This window comes from Colius striatus, chromosome Z (assembly GCF_028858725.1).
Source record: "Colius striatus isolate bColStr4 chromosome Z, bColStr4.1.hap1, whole genome shotgun sequence".
In the NCBI taxonomy this organism is placed as follows: Eukaryota; Metazoa; Chordata; class Aves; order Coliiformes; family Coliidae; genus Colius; species Colius striatus.
In genome coordinates this window covers 6,738,296-6,765,040 of record NC_084790.1, presented here as the reverse complement: position 1 = coordinate 6,765,040, position 26,745 = coordinate 6,738,296, and the positions used below count along the sequence as shown (strand labels likewise).

General features: G+C 46.3%; 1 protein-coding gene across 7 annotated transcripts in view; it reads right to left on the bottom strand.

Annotated features, from left to right (window-relative positions):
- PAX5 (paired box 5) overlaps positions 1–26,745 on the bottom strand; it is a 132,096-nt gene that overhangs the window by 43,581 nt on the left and 61,770 nt on the right. For 6 of the 7 annotated variants that reach the window (XM_062017999.1, XM_062018001.1, XM_062018004.1 and 3 more), the window contains one exon: positions 16,649–16,778. In XM_062017999.1, coding sequence (XP_061873983.1) covers positions 16,649–16,778 — 130 coding nt within the window. Of the gene's footprint in view, positions 1–16,648; positions 16,779–20,705; positions 20,763–26,745 lie in introns of all 7 variants that reach the window. The other variant, XM_062017998.1, reaches the window with a different exon arrangement.

Below are 26,745 nucleotides of genomic sequence, written 5' to 3'. Positions count from 1 at the left end.
AGGCACTGTGAGACTGTCTCTACAGTAATCATGGTGCTGCTGGAAAGCTGCAAGATGACCAAGAGGATCTGCAGCTCAAAAAGTTTGCGGCCCACGGGATCCTTTTTTCCTGCAAACGCAGAGCTAGCCATTCAATACAACAAACTGTGAGTGACTGAGTTATCTCAAGGTGTTCAAAGAAAGTATTTTTTCCTTTTTGTTTCTTTTACGGTGTTTGAATTTTTGCATACACCCAGAAGCTATTTTCTAGCCTCAATTTGCAACCAAGAGGACTAGAAAGATAGAATCAGCATGTGAAGAATTGCAAACTCCTCTCACTATAACAGGGCTACAGACACTGGACCTACGAGACGAAAAATGCTGGGAACTACAGGATGAAAACAGGAGCACTGGTAATATTTTACTGTGGAGCCATGGATGCTCCAGAAAACTAATGGATAAGTACGGAGAGAGGCAGCTGGCCTTCAACCTCTCCCTTTTCAGGCAATGAAGATCCAGTGTGTTTTCAAAAATCCAATGTGTTTTTAACCTCACACCTTCAGCCCATTTAGCAAATATTTATCAGTTATCAAAAGGGACACACAACTCAAAGCCAGGCTTGGGGAAGAGGGGTGTTCCTGCATTCCCCATCTCCAATTCACTCCTCAGGTCCAAATCCTTTGTTTCAGAGATGTCCTGGGGATGGAGGAGCTGCTCACAAAGGAGTGTCATTAGGGCTGAGACCAGCAAGGAGTTACTCTACAGACCTGTCCAAAAGACCTCGCTGTCCATAGGCAACTCAGACAGAGTCACGCACAGGGGCACCCATGTGCAGGCAGCTCCCTTGCCCATTCCAGGCAGTACAGCTGCAGCTGCCTCCAGGACCTTTCCTGTCAGCATGGGTGGAAGAGGAGGACATGGGTTTCCAGTTGCCTTGCAAAGGACAGCAGTGACACCCACAGAGCTTTAGGGAGCAGTGAGAGGAGGAGGAGGAGAAGCCCTAGAACAACCTGCCTCCAAACAAATCCTGCCAGCCCTAAGCCAGACTCTGGAAACTCTTCACCAGCACCCTCTCCAAAGACCAATGATGTGCTGGTGGCTACAGCACTGCTTGAGGCCACAACACATCCAGCCTGGCTCAGGGCATGCCACAGCCTGGAGCCCCTGGCACCTGGCGAGCACTGGCATGGTCAGGCATGGCCCTGCAGCCCACCAGGAAGGTGAAGAGGGGAGTGTATTGGCTTTCTATATAAGCGCAGGGGTGGGAGAAGCAAACCAAACAGCTTCCACTGGCCTGTTTTGCAGAGACATTAAACCCATGCTGAAATCTTCCACCTCACAAGAATCAATATTTATGATCTGCATCTGGAATTAATCTGAGATGGAGACATTTCCAATCTAAGGATCATTGCTAATGTCATCAGCCGTTTTCTACCCACAGGAAAAATATTTACACCCTAGATTTTAACATCTTAATTAGGGCTCAGCAAGGTCCAGATCAGCAACCCAGGTGTGATTTTTCTGATAATTTAAAAATTCTATTTTTATCCTGGAGTAAGATGAAAAGAAGAAATCAGGCCTTTTACCTGGATTCTGTGATGGAAAAAGTGAAGCCATGAAAAAGTTGATATACAAAGGTTTCAGTATATTTCTATCAAAATATTTTTAACTGTCAAGATGGAAACATTTTCTTCATTTTACTTGAAAGGACCTGAAAAGCAGCAGAACCAAGTTCATACTTACACAGTCCATACTTTCCAGCTGCTTGGTCATTAGATATGTAGCCAGAGGTGCACCAGGTAGTTCAGAAAATAATAAACATATGGATTATTTTATGGAAAGTGTCTTCCAGTGTGTTCAGACAAGTAGACAGAACAAGATATGGAACTGTGACTCCCATACATCACGAAACACAGGAAAAGCCTTAGTAGTGTGCTGAACATACTTTATCTCTGCCCAAGGTTGACTCAAAATGCTCCAATGTGATTCTTCTGTCAAGACACCTGGCCTCCCGATGGGACTACACAGCTCATCTGTGACCCTTCCCCCTTCCTGCGATGCGGCTCGTGCCTCGCCCAGCACATGGATATTGACCAGTGACGTGGCTCTAGCAGTGTTCTGTGAGTTTGCACCTTCCCCAGCACCAGGAGGTTCAATACCAAATGTGGCTTCCCAGCACCCCCGCAGGGACCAACTCAGCTGCTTCTTCTGGTCAAAGCACGTGGTCACCCTCTGCACCCCCATCCACAGATGCCACATGTGTCAGCACAGATTAGTCTGGGGTTTTGAAAGCTCTTGCACATCAAAAGTAGCTGAGGGGATTTTTTTTCTCCCACCCACAGTGGGAGACTCACCCTCTGCTATGTTCAAGCAGGACTAGAGCACCTTCATGAGTACAACGACAGGATGAGGGGATGCTGCAGTGGTGCCTGGGGCTGAGAGGCAGGGGGCTGGACAGCCTGCCCAGGGCTGGGTGAAATGCACAGAGCTTGCCCAGTCTTCAGCCATCACTCTGCGTGTGGGAGCTCTCAGTTCAAATTTCCCCCCTGCCTACTCCCCTGTGAGGAGCACAGCTGAGAACAGTGAGTGGAGAGACAAAAGGGGGATGGGAGAATGACCAGAGCAGGTTCCTGGCCCACAGTGCCCATCATGGCATCAGGATTTATAACTGTATTAAATGGCATGACAGTCGGCCACGATAAATCAGTTCCCCTTCTTCCCAAATCACAGACAATAAAAGCTTTGGCAGTGAAAGTCATTCATCATCATAAAGACTTGAGACGTTCCAGCCATCAATTTCACTCACATCCTTAATACACTGGAGAGGACTGGTGGAGTTTTAGGGGGGAAAAAGAGAGGGAGAGAAGAAAGGGAAAAATAATTAAAACAAAACATGAAGAAAGATTGGACAGGGATAATTACAAAGGTCAGAGAAAAGAGTCCCTCCAGGACAGCACTTTTGATGATGAGGGCAGAGCTGCCCTGCTCTCCGTGGGGCATGTGTCATGCTGAGCAAAACTGCAGGGCATTCCAATCAGCCTGAGGGGTCCATAAGGAAGGAGAGTCTGTGCCTTGGAGGGGTGACCAAGTGCCACATTGCCTCCCCACAGCTGTCCAGCCCTGTGGCCCTGCACAGTGCCAGTGCCAAGTCCCTGCTGCCAACAACTCTGGTCTGCCACTGAGGTGCCAGGTCCAGAGTGGGGCTGGAGGGAGGGTGGTCCAGGCAGGAGGCTGACACAGCGCTGGAGCACCATCTCTGCAGCAATGATGGTGCCTTCCCCACCACAGGAGCTGTGGGTCCATAGTGCATCTGCTCCCTGTAAGCCCTCAGGTGACGTGACACACAGGCACATTGACTTTGTGTCACCAAGCATGGGGACAGGTATGCTGCCCACCACACGTGGGCCAGGGCAAGGAGCTGAGCTGCTGAGGAGGCAGCTCTCCCAGGGAACGGCTGTGCATCCATCCCCAGGAGACACAGGAGAATTGGATTGAGACTCAGAGCTGAGCCCATTGGTGGACTGGGGCTGACAGGCTGCAAAGGACATAGTGGAGACATCCTTGTAAGGCTTATAGGGCTCCCCAAACACCACCTTAACAAGCTGAGGCTTTGCTGAGTCCACACTCTCCTCAAAGGCACTGACAAGTCCATTTCACCACTGCTTCAGTACCAGAGCCATCACTCATAACACGTCCAAGGAGCATCACAAAGCTACTTTATTCATGTCACAGAAGGGCCACCAATATCTCACTAATTTCTTATAAACTTAAGAGCTTCTCCCATTAAAACCCAGGCTGGCAAGACTTGCAAGTGGTGACTATCCTGGACAGACTACGGACAAAACTCATGTCCTGAGCAGTGAGTCAGACAAAACAGCCTGAGGCAGTGCACCCCAGAGACTGATAAGCAGCAATAAACCTTTATCCAAGGGACAAGGGTGTATGTGGCTGTGAGGTGGTGATCACACCTCTACTTGCCTCTGTAAGACCTGATACTCGTCCTGCAGCCTTGTACATTCTACAGCAAGGGGCCACAGCAGCTGCCTGCACCTCTCATGTGCTGGGGAAGGCAGCTGGGCTCAGCAACACCAAGGTCACCATACAAACGTTTGCAGAACGAACTCTCATTACTCCAGGGAGGACAAAGCCATGAGGCTACGGCACAGGATATGGTGAGTGCATGAAGCTCCTCCCAGTGTGACCCCAGTAGCTGCAGGCAAAGGCACACAAAGCAGAGGTGCAGCTCTGTAGTCCCACACACCACACCTGTACGATGTGTGACAGAAGCAACACTTGTCCCTCATGTCCTTGTCACACAGTTTATTGCCAGTACTCACTTGTTTGTACAACAGCTGCCTCTGCCTTCCTGAGGAGCAGCCAGCAAAGATCCATAGGCAGAGATCAGCAGGGCAAGTCAAGCAAGTTAAAGCAAGGCTTCCCAGACAGCTCCATGTCCAGGAGCAGCTCTGTCACCTGCTTAGGCTGGGTGAAGCCCTGGCTTGGCAAGATCAGGTCACATTTTGCTCTGATCCAATGCCTTTCTCGTCAGCTTGGCTGCCTCTGTGCCAACACGGGACCAAGCCAGACCAGGAGCTCTTTGAGTCTGCCTGTACTGGCTAGTATAGGCTGGTCAATCCCCACAGGGCATTATTCTGCTTGGCTGTGAACACCTAACAGACCTGTCCCAGACTACACCAGTGCCTAGGAACAATTTCTGTCCATATTCCATCTTCATTATAGTATCAACAAGGACAGAGGGAGCAAAAGCAAGCCGTCTGTTTGGCAACAAAATCCACACTTGCTGACAGAAAAAAAAGTCTCATCCATATCTCCCAGTTTCCCACACCTCTGATAGAGTTTGGAATTATTGCAGCTGCAGCAGCATCTGCTGGCTTCCAACGACTTGCTTCCAAGCTTTCCACCCTTCTATAGAGCCTCAAGCCCTGGTGGTCCAGGGCCAGCCTTCCCACAGAGGATGCTCACCTCTGGGGAAGCCTCCAGATCTGGATCCATAACTGCCAGAAACAAAACCTGTTGGTGTTCCCTCTTGAGAGAGACATTGCTGATGCATAAAGCCCTTTCTGTGGAGTTAATGCTCAAAGAAGGTGCAATGTCATCACAGGGTTGAGCTCAAGGAATTTAGATTGTTGCAAAAAATGTACAATGTAAAGAAGGAAAATTCCAGTGGGACCCCAACATTCCTTTTGTGCTCTCATTAAATTCAGATTTTAGCCACATCTGTGTGAAAATCCCAAGCCAGGTGTCAAGTCCACACCAGCACAGGCAGATCCTGTCCCTGATGATTCTCGTGGGATTTCCACGAGTGATATCCCACACTGTTGGTGGATGTGCCAGTTTCATCAAACAGCTCATAATCAGGCAACTTATATCTTGAAGAAATGCCAGTGACTTTTTTTTGCACTGCATTGTGTTTTTTGCATTTTCTTTTGGTTTTTTTTTAATTACAGTTCAACATTTTTATGAGAAATGACATCAAAACCTGAAATTCACACATTTTTGGCCTGATTTAAATGAAGTCATAAAGAAACAATGGGCCATTACAGAAAAGACCCTAATGGGTTTATAGAATCTCTATTCACAGGTAACAGTGTTTCCCAGAGCCAGAACTATAAGGAAGAAGATCAAAGAAGATAGTGGGGAAAAGAAGCAAGAGCTTTCCTTCCTACTCTGACAGAAGGTGTTTCTCATCTCCCCAAATGCATTGCATTATCATTAAAACAGCTGATTCCTTTGACTTTCTCTCCCCTGGTTCAGCAATAGGCCCATTTGATAGGGAGGTGTGTTTGCCGCCTATCACTGGCAGTGTGGCAAGCTTGAAGGTATTTTCAACCAATCATCCAAGTACATCCCCTTGTCCTAGAACTGATATCTGTAGCCTGACTCACACTGCCACTAGACTTCATCTTTGTGCTATCCATCTGCACAGACACAAACATGTCCCTATGCCCACCTGGAAACATCATTTTGGTGGCTTGCACAGACGCTCTTAGATGTTTTGCTACTGCTGCAGGCCAAAAAAAGCAATTTAGGAAGCATTTATGCTAACTGGAGTGTTCTCCTTCCTTTCTTTTTTTTCCCCTCTTTCCAATTTGCAGACCTATGACAGATTTACAGCGTTTCTCTGGCAGCGAAAAATGCCGTCTGTGGATTGAATTGGCCGTTCGTGCACTAAGGCAGTGAGGCAGAGCGCTGCTCTGCCAGCTCTGCACACCCAAAGCCTCAGCTGCCGTGGCAGTGGCAGAGCAGTGGGTGAGCATCTCCAGGACCAAAACACCAGTGGGAGAGGCTGTTGCTGCAATCCACAGAGCATTTTCCACCCACCTGTGTGGAATCAGTTTGATACCCATATTTTTCAGGGTGTTCCGGACAGAGGTAAGCACAGGACAAGGATTCTCAGCATGTTTGCAGAACAAGACCCAGCCCTGCCACAACCAAGACTAGTGCAGGGGCACCAGAACCCTCTTGGCTTAATCCTCCTGCCATGGCTGCTCGATTTAAAATTGTATTTATTATCCATACTGCAGCGGTATTGGGGGCAGGGGGAAACAGATTTAATTAATTAGAGATTGCAAAATCCTTAAGTAAAAGATGCTATGTAAATGCAAATTGTTATTATACATGCTTTGCACCAAAACATGTTTACCATAGTTAAATTCAACATTTAAATCCACAGCCAAGCTCCCAACAGAGTCAAGCTGTACATCATCAAAAGAGGCAGTTAATAGCCTGGGTCTTAGTGGGGTACAAGTGGCCTCGTTTGCTTTCTCAAATGTGCTTGTTCTTTTTGAATGGCAAGATAAGAATTCATAAAAATGGAAAAATTCAACAGTGTTTCAGTTAGACTCTGCCCTGTCATTAAAAATGACACTTTTGTTTTTCAGATTAGCTGCCTTTCCACAGGAGTTTATGTGGTCTTTTTTCAAGTCTTTAACATGACAGGCCCTATTGGGAGTGACGAATAGATTATTGGAAAATACATCTGCACTTTTATCTATTAAATGTAGAGACTGAGCTGTAAATCTAGCATTATGCTGCACTAGAGAACAGCCATCTACCAACACCAATTTGCACTTCAAAACAGTCCCACAGAAAATAAAGCATAATTTGGTGATAATGGTTAAACACTGATCAACATTCCCACACAGAGACAGATTCTATGACCAAAACATAATGGCCTCAGAAGAAGATTTCTTATTATTGTTATTACATTTAGCACCTCCCCCCTCCCCCCAAAAAAAAAAAACCCAACAAATCATTTTTGCAGAAGAAAAAGTAATTTCAACAAAACCAAAACTTTTCTTTCTTCACAACTGGGTTGATTTTAGGGGCAAAAAAGGACCAAAAGAATATTGTGAAAATGTGACATAACTCTTACTTCAGAGAGCTGGAATGAGAAGTATAAATTGTTCACTTTTAAGACAGCTTTATTTAAAAAGCTGCAAACACTTTTTAATCTTACATCAGAATAATTTTAATCCTTTTATCCAGCTAGTGAAAACACAGCTGTAAAATCTGTTACCAGCATCTTAGCAAACCTCAGCTGGATGACAGTTTTCCCCAGGACCTTCATACAATAGTCCTTCCTCTTGTGGGGCCGGTCCATCCTACCCATGCAGGTCTAGCTTAAGCTAAGTGCTCCTCGTTCCCTCAATTCTCTTTGAAAAGAAACAGGCACCTCTGACAAGGACTCCTAGCTTTATATCCAAAAATCCATGGGACGATACACCTTCTGCAGCTGCTTTCTCCTTTCCACCTGGAGATCTTGCTACAGGAATGACCAGCCACTGACCTAAAAGGTTCAGAAATTGATGAAAAGCTTCCACTGCGATGCCATTCTTAAAATCCAGAGCAGCAAATCATTTTAGGGAGAAACTGAGTGTTTCCTAATGAAACCAGTTCTTTCACCGTGGTCAGCAAAACCTGGATTTAGACCTAAATTTAAAACAGTAAACAAACTATAACTTCAGAATCAACTAGACAGAAGATTTTGGGGTTGATTTTGACTTCAGCAATATACAAATTAAAACAAAATATCCTCCTCTTTCCCCAGGAATCACCAATGGTGGAGTTCACTATGCATTTCCCAGCATTATTAAGGCATTTTTGGACTTCACATTAATGAAATATTGATGCTGCACCACGTTTTTGCCTCTCTAAAACAACAACTGCCTTCACTGTGAACATCAAGTTGTGCAATAAAGAGTGAAAATCCTATTTGACTACATATTCCGAGAAGACATATATGAGGAGCGTTGGAACTGCTTTTAAGCTTCGCATTATTGTTTCTGTTGGACACAAAAAGTACTTTGTTGTCTCAGATCATCTTTAAAATTGTGCACAAAAGGCAGATCAAGTAAAGCTTAGGCCAAAGGAGAAGTATCCCTTTCTTGGCTCCTTTTAACACCAGTTCCAGAGAGCACAGTGGTGCTGAGGAAAGAAGAGGATCATCTATCAGCTGAACTTCTGCCTTCACCTTGGCAATTGTAAAGAGAAGGCAAAACTTGGAAAGAGGAAGTGACTCAGTTATTATTTGGGATGAGCTCTCAGAACCCAGCCGAGACCCAGCAGGGAAAGGTGACATTTCCTTCAGGGTTAACCCAGACCTTGAACAAAGAGTTAAGCCTGTGACAATTTCCCACCTTACTACCCAAATTGACTAAATACTCTGTGTAGATGCACATATCTCATCATATATCACTCCTAAGAGTTCTTACTAAGACTAAACAGTTGATTTCTCTGGTGTACCCCTAAGATACTTAATTTCCAAAGCCATAAAAAGAAATAGGCCAGATTGCAAGCTGCTTAGACAGTGCTAGTGTCCCTTCTTCTTCTGATACCCTCTCAGCCATTCCCAGAGGGACACAGTCCTTATGGTGTTTATTGGAAAGCTTCAGTTGGGTCAAGAACCCCAGGGAAAGCTTCTGAGAGACAGTATCTTTGCAGGGGGAGTAGAAAACCAAGGATAAGAAAAGGCAGAAAACAAGGACAAAGGAAAAAAACCCACATTCCTTTAAATAATTGTACAGACAGTTTCCTCATCCACATACTCTGCTTTTTAGGCACACTACATTACAGGTAGACACTCAGAAGGTATCAGTGGTGTTAGCTTCATGGACTGCAGACTGTCCTACAGACACCCTAGGCACAGTCTCACTAAAGAGTCGACGACACACCGCTACTACCCAGCAATATGGCAGCACTGTGCCTACCACAGAAACAGAGTAGCTGAGGTTAGAAAGCAGCTCTGGAGTTCATCTAGTCCAACTCTCTTGCTCACAGGCTCACCTGAAGTAGGCTGCCCAGGACTACGCCAAATCAGGTTTTGAACAGCTCCAAGAATGGACGATCCATAGGCACTCTGAGCTACCTGTGCCAGTGTTGGACCAGAAAGGTTTCTTCTCGTGTAAGAGGATTTTCCTGTGTTTCCTGTGTTTCAGTTTGTGCTCGTGTCTCCCTACACAGTCACTGGGCATCACCAAGAAGAGTCTGCTTCCACTGGCTTTGCTCACCCTCCATCAAGTATCGATGCATGTGGGGAAGACTGCTGCTCTGAGCCTCTCCTTCCCCAGTGCAAACTCTCCCGGCTCTAGCAGTGCACATCACCATCACTTCTAAGACTTCATACAGAGTCTCTGTCACTCTCCTCTGCATCCTTCTGCACAAGCTGCTGCATCTTCTGGCTCTTGCTCTCTGTTAGGTGCACTCTGGTCCTGTCATTTGCACACAATTCCTCCTTAGCATCAGCTCAAAAAGTACCTGACCCTCTTTAATCAGGAGTCAGCTGGAAATGGAAGCTCAAAGGACCTTTTGATCAGGAATATTGTGACTGAGTCATCAAGTGATTAGACCTCTTAACTTGGGTTATGCAAAAAGTAGATGTCTAGTCCAAACTCAATACCAAAGACCTAGCCTGCGAAGACAGGAGGGTGTCTCCAGACTCCTCCACCCAAAGGCTTGTGGCAAGGGCTGCTCAGAGTAATCCTCCATCCATAGGCCGAGAAAGATCTATTGCCATTCTTCTGGAGATTATCTACATGCTCCACGACACAGTTTTCTTGTTTAAAAAAACAATAAATCCTTTTGGATTGCCTGGAGCTAAACACTAAATATTATCAGTGTTCCATCCTTGCAAGAGATTAGCCTAAAAGATCTCTCTTTTAGAGACTGGGTGTTTTCTTCATTTTGAAGACATCAGAATCCAGGTTGGCTGCTAACACTGAACTGCTCTGGGACAATGCATTTTCTTGCTGCTGTTCTGCTGTTCAAGGTTTGCAATGCAGCTGCCATGCCATCATCTCCCTAGCTTCAGAAGCAACCGACAATATCTGCCATTCAACAAAGCTTGGCAAAAACCATGGCTCATAGACTGCTGTGACAGCATGATGAAATGAATGAAGCAGGATGAAGAGTCAGGAAACAGCCTTCTCCTATGAGACGAAGCACTCCTAAGGAGAAACATGCTGAGAGGCCAGCTGAGAACTGCATGTTACAGCAGAACAGCAGCAAGAAATGGCCCATCTTTTGACGTGCATTTATCTCATTTTAGCATTTTCATTTCATGACTAATATTAGGCAAAATATTCAGGAATATGGAAGGTTAAACACATCCCTGTAACGTGCATTAGCCACAGACCTGTGCCACCTATGAAGAAATAACCACTTGGCATAATATATAACATCTAAAGTGTTAGATGAATTCATATGTAGTGGTCTAGCCCTGTCTGGGTGACAGATGTCCACCAAGTCATCTTATCATTACCCCTCCTAAACTGAACAGTGGACAGAGAAAAAATATAAAGAACAGTTTGTGTGTCAAGATAAGGACAAGGAGATCATTCAGCAATTAGTGTCAAGGGCAAAACAAACTCAACCTGGGGAGAAAAAGGTTTGGTTTATTAATAAACTTTAAGAACAGGGAGATGAGAAATAAAAATGAATCTTTAAACACCTCTCCCCACTCCTCCCTCCTCCAGGACTCCCCTTCCTTCCCCCTCAGTAGCACTGGGGATGAGGGATAGGGGTTATGGTCAGTTCATTACAGATGGACTTTGCCGCTGCTTCTTCTCAGGGGGAGGCCTCCTCACACTTCCCACTGCCACACTGTGGGGTCCTTCCCACAGGAGAGAGTCCCTCACTAACTTCTCCAGCGTGGTTCCTTCCCATGGGCTACAGTTCCTCAAGAACTGCTCCAGTAAGGAACCTCCCATGAGGCTGCTCCTCACACCTTGACCCATTCAACTGCTCCAGCCTGAGTCCCACAGGATCACGAGTCCTGACAGCAAATCTGCTCTGGCATGGGCTCCTCTCTCCCCACAAGCTCCCAGGTTCTGCCAGGAACTTGCTCCAACACAGGCTTCCCATGGAGTCACAGCCTCCTTCAGGCATCCACCCACTCCAGCGTGGGCTTCTCCACAAGCTGCGAGTGCATCTCTGCTCCCCACTGGCAGGGGCACAGCTGCTTCACCAGAGCTCACAGGGGAGTATTTCTTTCAGGGCCTAAGCACCCTCATCCCTCTCCTTCTCCACTGACCCTGGTGTCTGCGGAGATGTTTTCACATTGTCACTCCCTGTCGCTGCTGTAGTTTAGCAACTGCACAGCACCTTCTTCCCCTTCTCAAATACATTCACCGAGGTGTTATCTCCATCAATAATTGGCCAGGCCTGGGTCAGGTGCAGGGTCCAGCTTAGAACTGACTGGCATTGGCCTTAGCTACAGAGGAAGCTTCTGGCAGCTCCTTGTTTAAAACCATCCCTGTGGCCCAGGCAAAACCATTACACCACACTAAGGAACACTGTCTGCTTCTGATTTCGTACTGTTTCTTCTCACCTTTTTGATGTGCACACAAAATGTGCAGCAAAGCTAAAACACTTGGCTCTACAGGACCACTGTCTCCAAGACTGACCCCAAGAGGAAGCATATAAGATAACACTGCTTGCATGGCACAGTTACAAGGTTGAGTATGGAGGATGAATAACTTGTCTGTGTTTGTCAGAACCTCAATATCTCCCTGTACAGGTGTGTAAACGGTGAAATACGCTGCAGCCTGCAACAGGACAAACACATCAGTCTGGAGCCCAGTGCATCTGAGATTGCCTGGGCAGTGACAGGGAAGAGCAGGTGGCCATGGGGTGGTGAAGATATCTCAGCACGGGAGAACACCACTCCAACATCTGCCAGAGGAACAAGACTGAAACCCACTGCCAGTGCTTTGCTTTGCACTGCTTCTTTTAACAGAGGGACACAGAGCTCATGTCAGACCGCCCGACAGGGAAAGGAGCTGCTCTGCCTGCGTGGTGAGGCTGGCAGCAGCTCCTGGCTCTGCTAGTATCACCCATTCCCACTGCTCTGACAATCCACCTGTGCGCTGTGTTGGAAAGCCAGGTGAATGTGTCAGTTTGGCGTGACTTTGTCCTCTCAAAGTGATACTGACCACACTAAAATCAGCAAGCCGGAGCAGGGAAAATGCATCTGCAGGTAATTAGTAACAATCACGGGCTGCTTGGAAACTGCTGACTACAGCAGTAATGAGCTGGGCACATGTCATTGGCTTGTAAATGGAGAGAGCATTTATGGACCGTGGCAGCAAGCAGCAAGGGAAGGGATTTTTTTTTTTTAACTTAATATTTAATGTGGCATAAAAACGATGGAGGGAAACAGAGTGGTTCTCTAAACAGAGGTTCAGTTGGTGGTCCATAACAGAACGGAGTTGCTGGACAAAGCAGTAGTGAGAGCTGTCACTAAATTTTTCCTTAGGTGTGTTCTAGCAGCAGGTAATGGTATGAATGCCAATATCCTTTCAACCTCAATAAATACTCCAAATGTTTCATCTTCTAGCTTACTATGAAATAGAAATCTTACACCTAGTAATGACTGTGCAGAGGATCTTTTTCCTCTCAACCCTCAGCATTGCTTCACTGCGCCCACTGCAGCCCAGAAACAAGAACAATGAAAGACTATGAGCATAATTCACTCAAGACATCCATTCTCAGCTTTATTTGCATTAAATTCTTTTACAAGCTGTCTTACAGACTTAAGACTAACCAAACGAACTACACTTCGGTCTCTTCACATACAGCAGCCCAAAATGTCCCCAGACTTTCTCATAAAAACTGATTAAACTTGAATGGCAGACAGCAGCTATCAAAAGGATATTAGTGTCCTTAGCTCAGACTCCTGTATCACAGAATCAAAGAATTGTTATGGCTGGAAAAGACCTTTAAGATCGAGCCCAACCAATAACCTCACACTGCCAAGTCCATCACTAAACTAAATCAAACCATATCCCTCAGCACCTCATCTATGCATCTTCCAAATGTCATATTCCAAGTTCTTTATCCCCATAAATGTAGCCTTTCAGCTCTGTATGTACCAATAGCCTCACTCTCTTTTGAAGCATCATGTTATCACATGTTCATAGATCTGCTCCACAGACACCAGAAGAGTTCCTGGTACAATGTTTCCCTCTGACAGGCTTATCTGGATAACTACCACTCATTTGCCAGTGTCCCAAGCAATTCCTGATCTCATGACTGAGGGTTTGTTACAATAATGTTTATAATCTGTAAAGTCTACTCAGAAGTGAGGTCAATCTCTCAAGCCATTAGCACTACCAAGCACAGACTTTGGAGATTTTGTGGAGCTTTATCCAGCCACCTCTCACTTTTACAGCTGAAAACAAACAACCTAGCACAACTGAAACAAGTTGTCCCCCAACTCTTTCAGTCTCCTGCTCTCAGTTTGCTTGGATACATCATGGGACAGCTGTCTGGAGTGAAGAAGAGTGGAAATGCTCAAAAAAAAGAGTGAAGAAATTAAAAGCAACTCCATTTTCTGAATCTCAGGAAAAGACTGGAGTTGAGATTGACCATTCCTCCTGTGAAGAGGAGTAGTTCACAGGAGAAATACCATCATGGATCTGTGAGGCTCAGGCTCTCGCCTGACAGACAAGAGGCCAGGGTTCAGGACCTGCATCTCGTAGGACTTCTCTCATGACTCAGTTCCTGACAACCAAAGACGGGCTGATACAAAGCCAACCTTCTTCCAGGTGTTGCTTGCTTTACCTGCTATCTAAACTCAACCACCTACCCTGGCCTCAACTTAGGAACACTAAATCACTGAATTTTACCACAGCTTTGGTCAGACTGCAAATGGCAAAAACGTTCCCAGAATGGAGTGTGTGGTGTGTTAGCAAAGGTTTGTTGGACCTCGCACTCATAACCATTGCTGTGTATCATTGCCCAGTTCCTCTTAATTTTATATCTACTACAGATGGAAGGCTCATAACAATACACAGCTTTTGGTTACATGTGAAAAAGTAGATCCTGAATCCCTTGTCCCACCAAGGAAATGAGGCAGAAAAAGAGGTGTGACTGAAAAAGTGAGTTAATCCTTGGGGGAAAATGGAGACGTATGTCCAGAGCTGTGCTGAGAAATGCATCACTGAGTGTGCCATAACTTACATGCCTTTCATATAACCAAGTATGCCACTTAAATCTATTTTGCATGTCCCACCAGCTCATTAGGAGGGCTTCAGGGCAGAGACCACAGTTCAATCATGTCATGTATGTCCAGCACTATAGGACCCAGATCATGTTGGAGTCTTTTAGACATTCCCAGCAGAAAACAGTTGCTATGAATGTTAGGAAAGGAAAAGGGAGAATAACAGTCTGACAGTCTTCTCCGAAAATATATCAGAAAGCACGGGTTTTAAAAGGGTTTTGATATGCTCGTGTAAATCTAAGTTTTATGAATGCAGGTGTTAGAAAACTCTGCAGCAATAGCAAATTAAAGATATAAATACCTACTGCCTTGTAAAGCGTGTTCTGTTATAGCTCTCATCCTGTCACACTTAAGATCAATGGCAGGTTTTTTCTAGGTTTGCTACTCATAAAGCCTGCTCCACGCTTTTGATGAGAACTAGTAAATTTAACATTTGGAACTTTCTCTCAAGTGTAGGTAATGTCACAGGGAAAAACCACGAGAAATCTGTAACAAGCTCTGCAGTATCACTTCTGTAGTCAGTTTTGCTCTAACAAATGTGACCAGTTAACTCACCAAGCTCTAAGGAAGTAGTAACGCAAGAAGCATGAGAAGTGCTTAAACCAGCGTAAAGGCACAAACATTGCTTAGGTATCAAATCAAACAACAGCTTCTGGCTAAACCTGATTTTGACTAGGTGCAGATCTTGGATAGGCAGCTCCTCAAAATACAGAAGAGAGGAAGCGCTCAGCTTATCTATCACCTTGCCTTCCTAACTTTCACTCCATGATGATGCAGCTCAGGAATTTCTTGTTGTTTTGCTTTGCCTTCAAGACACAGCTCCTGTCAATTAACATCCCAGATCGTAAGCTGCAGATGATCACAGCTGGGAGAGTCCCAGACAGCGATCACCACAGCACCCACCTGCATGGTTTGAGGTGCTGTTCCGCTGTGCTCATCAGCATAGTATGAATGTCTCTAACAGAGCATCAAGCTCATCAATGAGGGCACAAGACAAACATCAGCAGATGAACAAAGGGCAGTAAGACACCCGTGACATGCCAAGGCAGCCTGGGTCTTCTGCAATGAGCAGCACTTCAGGCTTCAAAGAAAGATGCAGTGTGCTCTGTAACAAACAACTACAGATTAATTTGCCTTGGGAGACTTTTCTTTTTAACTTTCGTGGGCTTAACTTTTGCCAAGAAGAGACAAAGACTGATACCACACTGGGCTAAAACAACATTTGTTTTCAAAACTGCTCTCCTGCTAGATTATGAAATTGTAGTGCTTTCAAGATACGTTATTACTCTACTAAAAACTGTATCACACTCCATTTTAGCAACAAAATAAATAGTCAATCAAATCTTTGGCAAAATGGAGCAAATCCAGTGATGAAATCTGCACAGGTTAGACACAAGGACAGAAGTTAACACACAGAGGTAACATGTATATGAAAGATGGAGACTTACAATTTTAAATCACTTTTCTCTGATTTGCACGATTCCCTTGGAGTATAATTTAGTCATTTTTTTACCATTTGGGCAATTTCTTTCCAAGCGATGTAGTCAGTCCCAAATAACTAGGTGATCAAAGCATTTATCAGATTCTAGCTGTTCTTTATCTCTCTCCTTATGTCTGTTAAATAAGTGCAGATCATGCTGCATTCCATAAACAAACCATCTTTGCTTTCCATTTAAACACTTAAAGCCTTAACGCAGAACAACAACTCCAGAAACGGTATAACAGATGAGCAATTGTAGGAACCAAAAGCATCCAAACTTCAGGCTAGTTTGAACTGTCATAAAAACCCCATCCAATCAAACATGCCAGGTGCCTTTATGAAAAATGAGCAACAGAGCCCAAAAGCAGAGGCAAGCATTCTGCTTTTCAGCTCCATGTTGGTTCTTGGGGCTCAGGTTTGGGGTGGAGGGTCACATCTCTTCCTGGACAAGAGGGATGGATGCTTCATCTGTTGTCTCCAAGCAAACAGTAGTGCTTTATACAAGCCATGCACCTGACTTGCAACAGAGCTCCTATGAAATCACACTTCAAAAAAATCTTTTTGAGCAAACAATTCCACATCTGACTCCTTCATAAGAGAGTGCGCTTGCAATGTGCACGCACACACACACACTTCACACTACTTATCAGCACTGGAAAATCACTTACCTGTGACAATAGGATATGACTGAGGCCCAGGAACACTTGCTCCCAAATCTGCAGAAGTAGGGCTTGTTATATTTGCCTTCATGTCATCTAATCCACCAGCTAATGATGCCATGGCTGAGTATTCAGTTGCCTGGAAAAGGAAACAAAATGCATTTCAGGAACAGTAAATTCACTATTCAAGAGCTTTTGCCCATATGAAAAAAAGTAGGTGCAATATAGAACTCAAAAATTCTTTGTCCAGTCCCCATACTCATTTACACGGGGCTGCTGAGCATTCTAGATGCTCAGTAAGCAGGTCTGTGCTTATCGGTGATGTTCTTGGAGAACAGCAAAATGAGCTTCCTTTACAAAATCAAAGACAAACTCATCAAGATGTAATCAGGCTTTCCTTAAAGGTGAAATTTGGTTACTGAAAGTTGCACAGTTTACTCAGAAATTTTGTAAACAAGAGTAACCAAGGCTGCAACTGCTGCGCGCAAGTTACGTGCCTGTTAGAGAAAAATGCTCATGCCAGATAACCTGAACTCTCCTTATTTCAGTAGTGGCACTTGAAGAGACACAGATTAACAACAGGGAAGAGAAAGGGGTGTCCCACTTCCTCCCTTTTCTTGCCAACGGAGCATTTCTTCATCATCTCACAAGAAACAAAGTGCGCATAAATGAAAGTGTTTGCTTAATGAATGGATTTGTAGCCAAATGTTGCTAAATCTAAATTATTTTAAAATAAATCACTTCATTTTTGTAAGGATGATCTCTCATCTCATGGGAATTTTTTAATCTCGTTAGCTGAAGCTATGGTAAATGAGCTATGGTACTTGGAAATCAGATCATTTCTGTCTTAGAACCCTGGAAAAGTCACATAGCTACAGCAACTTAGAGCAGGTGAGGCCAGTCCACACAACCAGAGGGACTTTCACTTACATGTCAGAAAGCCTGTCTTTCTTTGCCCCTTTTCCATCATTCCTTACTGTCAGGATCATTCACAGAAAACTGGGAAGTTTCTTTTCAAAGCTGTCCCATCTCTGTTGCTACTTGTACTTTAAGTTTTGATCCCTTACTTGTGAGACTGTAATCATGCCTGTAACAGCCAAGGGATGATTACATCAAGTGAAGAACAGCAATAGGGATATATAAAGCAAAAATCAACCACTCCAAGACTGATCCTTACTATTTCTGCAGACTAAGCCAGTGCAGAAGCTGTGCAGGACTGAAGAAACACGGAGAAGCCCAGGACTCCATCATTTTTTTGAGGGACCAAGTAAAAAAGTTAATGTGGTTTTTGTTGTTTTTATTAAAAGAAAGAAGCCCATCTCAGTGATCACCCCTTTCTCCCACTTGCAAGCCTCTCAGAAATGCCTGAGAACCCAGCACACAATCTGGTATTTGCCACAAGCTCAGCACTTTAGGTCACATATATCTGTTTGTGTTTCTGCTGCTCAGATCTCACTCAAACAGAAATTAATTTACATGGATAACCCCATATTAGCATGTTTCTTCTGAGGATGCAATCTGCATGAGGCACAAGTACACTCTGCCACATAGAAGGACTACACACATACAAGCCTCTCGTAGATGAGCATGTGAAATACATTTTGCCAGTGTCTGGCTGCTGGCTACTCTGTCTCCATCACCTGTCCTAAGGATCAGTACTACAAGGTCCTCTGGATCAAAGACTTCTCAGCAATGACCAGTCTTCTGCGCTCCTGTCTAATCTTTGCACTAAACTTGTCCCATTCCTCATCCCTTTCAGGTTATTCTCCCTCTGAAGCCCTCTCAGTCTTCATGTTTCCCTCATCTTCACACATTCAGACCCATTCTCCTGCCACCACTGTCTCAAAGATGCACATGCCCACACCCTTTGCTTCAGCCCCACCTCTGAGCCTTGGGAAACAGAGCTCCTGGAGCAGTCCTCTTCTGCAGAGGATGCTTAACAACAGTCTCAGCCCTGCTGCTCCCAGCAAGTGCAACCAAAATTCCTTTGTCTCCTTCCATGTCCTACCAAGATGCGTTTTTCAGCCTTCCTGCACCACCCCACAGTGCCCTCATCGGCAATCCCACCTTCCCGCTGCACTGTGTACATGCTCATGTGGCAGCACTGATGGACTTTTTTGTGACCTGACAAGATGCTGAAGGGACAAGCACATGGCTGCAGCCCTTCAAAGACACCTGGGAAGCTGAGGATGGCATGAGCAATGTGGGATAGGACGGCAGCACAGGGGAAGAAAAAACTGTCCTTGTGCACTGCCACTTGATATGTCTGATGTATGGAGAAACCACACACCAGTCTCTGAGGAAGGACACCTTGATTCACTCCTGCTGCTCTAAGAAAGCCACAACCACACTGTATCCAAGCTAGAAAATCTCCTTGTATTTTCCGATGGCTCCGATCCACTGCTCTCCATGGGTGTGAACGTGGCTCCCAGCTTACAAAGGGGAACCTGGTCACTTGTAGTTTGGGAAGAAGCATCCAGCTGTGCCACAGGCTGGGTCACATGAAGGGCTGGGCCAGGGTGTGCACATCCACATCCAGAAGTGGCTTGGTGGGGTGCTGCTCCTTGCACAAACTCAAACAAGACCAGTGTGAGCCCTTGTCTGCAAATATGAGAGATGGGAGTCTGGAGCAGGCTGCTTGCTTCCTTTCTGAGCTCTGAGGAACCAGTCTAGGAGGAAGCTGGACCAGGTCTCACCTCCCAGCTGTGACAATCTACAAGCGCATCAACGAGCCATGAGGTTGGTCCTTCAAGCTCAGAGAGATTTACCAGTTTTGGTGTGAGAAAGCAGCAGCTCTTAGGGTGCAGCACACCGCACTGGGGGCAGGATGGTGGTACCCCATGCTCATCCATGTCACTCTGTCATGGGGAGGTGATGTGTGGCAGCACAGTCCTCCCATGGGCAGCACTGCCCTACCTCACCAGCCTGCAGTGCCACGGCCCCAAACTGCAGACAAAGGGACTGGAAGAGCTACATCTGCCCAGCACGATGTGGAGAGCCCACAGTTTGGCAGCACTGCTGCAGGGCTCCAGGAGACAAAGGTATGAGAAGTGGACACTTAAGGTCCCTTCCTCCTTTTTGTCACAGTAGTTTGCTACAGATAGGAGTTGCACCTCTTTTGTGATGGCCCAGCAACCATTCCTTAAGGTAAGAATGGTGCAATTTTCAGGGATTTTCCAGCCACTTCTCTGTTCTCATGACAAAACTGCGCCCATATCTCTCCATGGAGCCACCAGCCACTGGCCACCAGCAGTGGCATTGACCATGCACTGACCACCATCACTAGTCCCAGTACCCAGATGGAGTGAGCCTGTGCCCAGAGCAGTCCTGGTGTTTGCTGACTCATCACTTGCAATGTCCTGTGGGGAAGCCTCTGTGTCACAGCTGCTTCTGCAGTCACAGGTTCCAGCACAGGATGTCAGGGACATGGCCAAGGCCAGCACTGGGCTGGCACGGAGGCAGTGAAACCTGCACGGCCCAGAGCCCAGGTCATACCAGGCCATGGCCAGTGCCCAGCTGTGGCAGAAGAGGAAATGAACCACTGCCAACCATGTCATGCTGCAGGGAGGTGAGGCTTAGCAGAAAGCATCTTCTGTCCCCTAAGGAGCAGGGAGCTGGGGGTACACAGTCAACCATGGCACCTCCCAAAGCAGCAGCAAGAGTTGCTGGCACTGTGGAATGGCAGTGCCAGGGGTTTGCCCACTTATGAGTGGCACAGCAGTGTCTCCTCTACCTGCTCCCCTAGTCAGAGCTCAATTTTCCAGGCATGCCATTGGAAGAGCAGAGTAAACCCCAGGGGAGGCAGCGCTCATGGGCAGCACATCAACTTGCTGCCATATCAAGACCCTCCTGCTGACCCTCCCCAGGTGCCTCTCCACCCGCTCGAGGGGACAGCAGAAGGAATCTCAGATTTGGCTTCTGTGCCAGCAACCTGGCACCACCACCGGCAAGGAGTAGGTTGGAATGGCTGGGAATTGCAGGGATCCCTCCCCGTGCAGCAGAAAGCCTGACCTGCTGCTCGGTAGGTGAAAAAGCAAGAGTCGGTGTTCAGTACACTAGAAATTACCTGAAAAATGACTGCCTGCGGTTGTACCACGCACTGTCTCATCAGCATGGAGCACCACTGCCATAGCATGGAGGAGAGAAAACACAGACACGTGAAACGAGGAATATATAAAGAAGAGACTGAGAAGGACAAACTGAAAGGAGGGGCAAGACGGGGTCTCGTATGCTCCCCCTGCACCATCCCACTCAGCTCCTGCAGACAGGACCTGGGCACCTGGCGGGGGAGCAACTGGGGCACAGAGGTGAGAAGTGGTCTCTAGGAGCCCATGTGCAGCAACAGACCCCGGCTCACAGGCAGCAGGGTCTGCACTGTCCTTCCCCTGCCAGCCTTTGCTAGATAGGAAAATGAGAAGGTTCTGGACTGGGAGAAGTTTCACATCTAACTCCACTACAAAGGCTTTATTTCTAAGTATTTCTCCTCAGGGCAAGGTAGGGGAGTGATAGTCAGATGGAGAGCAGGAGTGTTTAAACACCATTTCCAAACAACTTCCACAGCATGGCAGGAGGTAGGTTCTGCCATCTCCTGCTGCACTACAGCAAAGTGTGGAGACAGACCACCACCAATTTCACCCTGTGATTTTCCTACAGAAGATACCCAAGCATAACCATAGCAGGGTCAACCCATTTTACATGTACTGCCATCTTCTCTTTGAGGTTTATCCGGAACTTTATTCTAAAGTGTCAGGCAAAGATGGAAGATCAGAGGGGAAAAAGACTGCTCCCTGAAACAGCCTGGTTCTGGGGAGCTGGCATGGGAAACTCAGGGAGGTCCCACAGGCTGGGACAAGCCCTGCAGCATCGTGCTGTGCGTGTGCTGTGGTGCACAACACATGTGCCTGCTCCTGCCCCATCCCTTGTGGGGCACAGACCCTGCACCCCTCTCAAGAGATCACACCAAGCAAAGACAGAAAAGAGGCATCTGCTGCACAGGGCAAGTGGCCATCAGAAGAGGCCAGCTGGCAGCTGCTGGAACTGGCACATGTTGCTTTCTGCATCTGCTCAGTTTTCCAGATCACACCTGCAAGCACCAGGCAGGCAAGAAGCGATGGTTCTCATGCCCTCCTGCCACTGGCACAGCCACTCACAGACCCACGGCACCACGCGGGAGGCAGCGGCCACAGCAGAAATGTGACAGGGTTTTGGACCACCAGAGCAACATGCCAGCGCACAGGCTTAGGGACCCTTGTGCTGACCACGTGCACTGCCTTCCTTTCCAACAGACGCTGTGCGCAGACACCTTTGCTGCCAGAAACAACGTTCTTCCTCATTTGGGGCAGACGTTAACCTGAAGTCTCTGAAAGGTGCAGTACTCTCTCCCATGTCATGGCCACCAAAGCCCTGCTCGCCCCTCATGGCTGCAGCAAGCCATCCCTAATATTCTCCAACTCATCACGTCATAATGCATCGCAATTAATGAAGGCAGAAGTGGCACACACCAAGCAGGCTGTCCACACAAAACCCCCACCTCAGCCTGACAAAGGGAAGAAATTTGTAACATTTGATATGGTTCGGAGAGCTTAATCCAAAGCAGCTCTAATTAATCTACCCAGGCTTTTAGAAACCCAGTGCCACTCGCAGCTGCACCAGCACTGGTGCTACTCTGCCTGAAATTTTATGCGAATGGAAAATACATCCCAACACCATCCTCCTCAGTGCCTCAGATCTGGACAGGAAAGGCATCCAGAAACCTATATATCACAGCCTTGCCACTGTGGCTAACCAGCCACCCCTCCATTTCATCATTTACATCGCATTCCCCGACCTGCCCGTTGCAGCCACCAAGGCCAATTCTGCTCTGGTACAAAAGCTATTGCAACAGCTAATTGGGGCTGGAGCCCAGTTTCCCTTTGCTTTCAGCAACATTGGGCCCTTTGCTATCCCATGGGGCATGGAAGTTTGATTTCGGTGGTACAACCTTTTTCTCTCAGTTTAAATGGGATACTTCCGCATCTTCTTTTCACAAAACATGTACCTTTTTAAAAAATTAACATCCGAGCTTCATTTTAGCCCAAATCCAATTAGGATTGTGCACATCCCCAGAGATTCCTCTGAAGATAGTGGGAATTAGCTAGTGCACCCTGCCATGAACACATTTACCCTCATACTTCAGAATAACTGACCTGGTTTTGACCCAATCTTCAGATTATCTACATGTGGGAAACGACATGCTACATTTTACATTTCCACAGCGCAGTCCATAAGCAGCCGCAGCCATTCTTAGATTTTCCGAAGGGACCCCCAAATCCAATCTAAATGCCTAGAATTTACCTGTTGTTTTTTCTTTTATACATATAAATAGCCGCATTTCCATTCGCTCTTTGTTTCTCATTTTCATTTTGTTCTAATATCTGCATGTAAATGTCTGAAAATAGCATCTGTAATTGAAGATTATGAAGTATAGCCAGCTCCTGACAGGCTGCTAAAGAAGATGGATTATCCTCATTTTTCTGTAAATTTTGTCAATTTTGGAATTCATAAGCTATCAACACTGATCAAAATGTGACTGCACAGCTGTGTCAGAGCGGACGGCGCGCTGGCGGCGCGGCTCCCGAGGACAACGGCTCTCCCCAGCCGCCCGGCCGGGGGCACGCGCTGCGGGAATCCTTCCTGGCTCCTCCTGATATCCACATCCCACCACCACAACCCCTCCATATAAAGAAAAAAAAAAAAAGAAAGAAAAACAATCCCTTTCTTTTTCTAAAAATAAACCAAATATCAAAAACCAATCTGAAGTGCTCTAAGCCTCCGTTGCGCCCAGTCACATCAGAAAGCGTAATTTATTGCATGTTCTCCCTTTTTATTTATCCCTAAGTAGTAAACACGATTTCCATTCAGGGGGTTCGTTATGTTCCACTCCTACCAGACAATCACAGCACACTTGAGGCAATTGTTTAGCCTCTTCCTCTCAATTTTCCCATTACTGGGAGTAAGTACTGTTGGGACTCTTTAATAGCCCGACTGCAGCCCATATCAATAACAGATGAGGTTTAATCGTCCAACACAAAAATTATTTAGGCTCAGTAAGGACATTCAATGTCATTTGCATAATGGCATTTCTATCCTGAGTACCTAACCCATCGTGCATAAACAAGGCCCTGGGACCATAAATAATAATAAATCATGACGTCCACGCTCCTCTTGCTGTAATAGGAGCCTCTCTTTGTAGAAATTATTTCAGCAGGAAATGGGCACTGTAATTTTAAAGACATGTGGCATTGCACAGGCCAGTAAATCACCCCTGTGCGTACACGCACGCTCCAGCCAGGCTGCCCATGGTGAACAACAAAACCCCACGGAACAGCAGCACAGAGAACAGCCCGCGCTTGCCACTGGAATCGTTCCTGTTTCATTATTTCTTAGCAAGCAAAGCCCTGCAGACACTTCCAGGTGTTTCCTGACCAAGCTTTTCAGCAGCTATTGCAACCTCAGTGGACTGGTTGAGGCAGAGGAGGCCAGTAGACTCTCTTCCTCCATAGAAACCTCCATAGAAAATCATGATAAAGCCAGCCCAAAGAAGTAAATGGACACATGCAACCTGGTGAGCTACAGTGGCTTTCCACTTTTCATCTTCATCAGACAAATAATAAGCACCTGCATGAACCCTAGAAGAACAGAGGTGGTGAGGGTTGACCTCTGCTTTTGCCAGGATGGGCAAGTTTCATCATAACACATTCCTCCCCAACAGCTCCTTCCTCTCTCAGTGTAAGTTCTCTTTCCTCCAGGACCAGAAAAGAAACAACTACTCACCCTGGCTCCCACCCACCTTCATCAGCTCTGCCCAGGCTCCAGGCTCACCAGGAATGCCTTCACAGTCCCTGCATGGGCTCTTCCCATGCCAGAACCTCCCAGCCCAGTTCCCTGAGCGATACAGAAGTCTCATAACAAATTTTGCAAAAGCCTCTTCTCAGAAATGGCATTGTGTGCCTGTCCCAGCTGCTGTCCCACCAACACACAGGCATCTCTCCCACAAAACAGCACCTCCCTCAGCTCCCAACCTCACCTCCCCCAGCTCTTTTCCTCCTCCTTCCCCTGGAGCAGCTTCTAACTTGTTCCTCTCCCTGGATTCACGGAGAGGGTTATTAAGCTTTGAAACAGGTTTCCCAGGGACCTGGTGGAGTCACCATCCCTGGAGATATTTAAAAGATACATAGATGAGGTGCTGAGGGACACAGTTAAGTGATGGCCTTGGCATTGTGAGCTTAGTGCTTGGATTTGATGATCTTGGTCTTCTCCAATCAAAATGATTCTATGATTCACACAGGGTGTCTCTCCTCTCCCCCTCCTTCCAACCTTCTACACCTCTCATCCCAATATAAATGAACTGGTTGCCTCACTGTGCTGTCAGCAGCCTCCACCATCCCACACCCAATGCTAAAAGAAAGTGGCACCAAATCAAAGTAACATGTGACACACCTAGTGAAAATAAAGTATAACACATCCCACTCTGCTGGAAAAGCAGTTTGCTTTTTGCAAAGCCAGCATGCAATCCCTTTCTGCCACTCATTGCCACCTACTGTTTCTCAGGACAGGAACCAGACACTTTCACCTCCAACAATAACAATTTCAGCCATAGGAGGAGGGAAAATGTATAACCCCGCATCACAGTGGCTCCCCTGCTTCCATTGAAGCAACAGGCATGGGTGAGCATGGAAGAAAACACAACCAGGTGTTTCCCTACAGAGAAACATGGAGCAGAAGTGTGAAGACACACCGGGAATGTACGTGAAGTTTACATCAATACCACCAAATCTTCAAATCCATCCTACTGACAGCTCCTGAGACTTAAGAAGTCTTGTGCAAATTTGCAGGAACAACAGTTGTATTTCTGTAATGCTTTCAGATGAACTATCTGAAGGTATTTCACCAGAATCCTTTCATAACACTCTCTGCATCATATTATTGTGCACAATAACCTGGTTTCAATGCAGTACCCCATGGCAAAATACCTCAAGCAGCATTTTCCATGGACCTCCCAGCCTCCTGGACAGCCAAAGCCCCCCAGAGCTGCTGCTGCAGCTCCATGTATGCCAAATGTCTACCCAGGTGAAAGCTAACAGAGAAAGCCATGGAGTTTGCTGTGTTTTGTGGGGTGATGCAAAGTCCAAGATGATCAAGTCTGTATAACCTCTCAAATTTCAGGCCACTTTCAAAGATTGGCACAAAGACACATTCTTTTTTTTTACAAACAACTTTCACTTTTTGTGTTGGTGCCCCTGAGAGCCTAGTGACTCTACAGGGGCTAGATGCCTTCTGGTTTCTATTTTGGGAGTGGTAACTTTCTCTGCAATGTTGAATTCCTCATCAAATCCCTGATCTTTAACTGACCTCATTAAAAAAAAACCACAAAAAAACCCAACCCAAAAACAGCCAAAAAATCACACCCAAATATTAAATGAACATAATTTTACAAAGTTTTTCTTTCATTTCTTCACCTGTACCCAAGACTGGAACAGGAAGGGGCATAATATTGCAAGCCAGTTTCCCTTATGGTATGTTTATGCAAAAACAAGAAATAAGGACAAATATTGTTTTCAGAAGATTTATGAAGCACTTTCTAGTTACACATCCTCAAGGGCATAGGGTTAGAGAGGCAGTGGGAGACAGACTCTGTGGGGAACAGCCCATGCACTGACAGAAGGCAATGAGATTCCTCCAGCTTGGATCCCTTAACCAGAGTGGTTTGTGCCAGGGTGTACAGGATGCAGAGGAGGAGAGACCCTCTTTCCCCTCCACATGTGCTGCAGACCTGCTTCGTGTGAGTGGAGATCCTGGGCACAGGAACATCTGGGGAAAAGTGTGGTGCTTTCTTTGTTGTGACACTCATCAAGAATGAAAAGGCACTAAACCTCACTCATTGCATTGGATAAATCTTGAGCTGTGTGTCCCTTTTCTTAATTAACTGACACCCTCTGACAACCAAATCCAACCAGCAGAATGTGGAGGCTTTGGGACAAGGTGCTGCAGATCAGGACAGAACCACGTTGCCCACCTCTGAGACATGCTTCAGCCCTTAAACTCCCCATCCACTCTGCCTGCCTGCA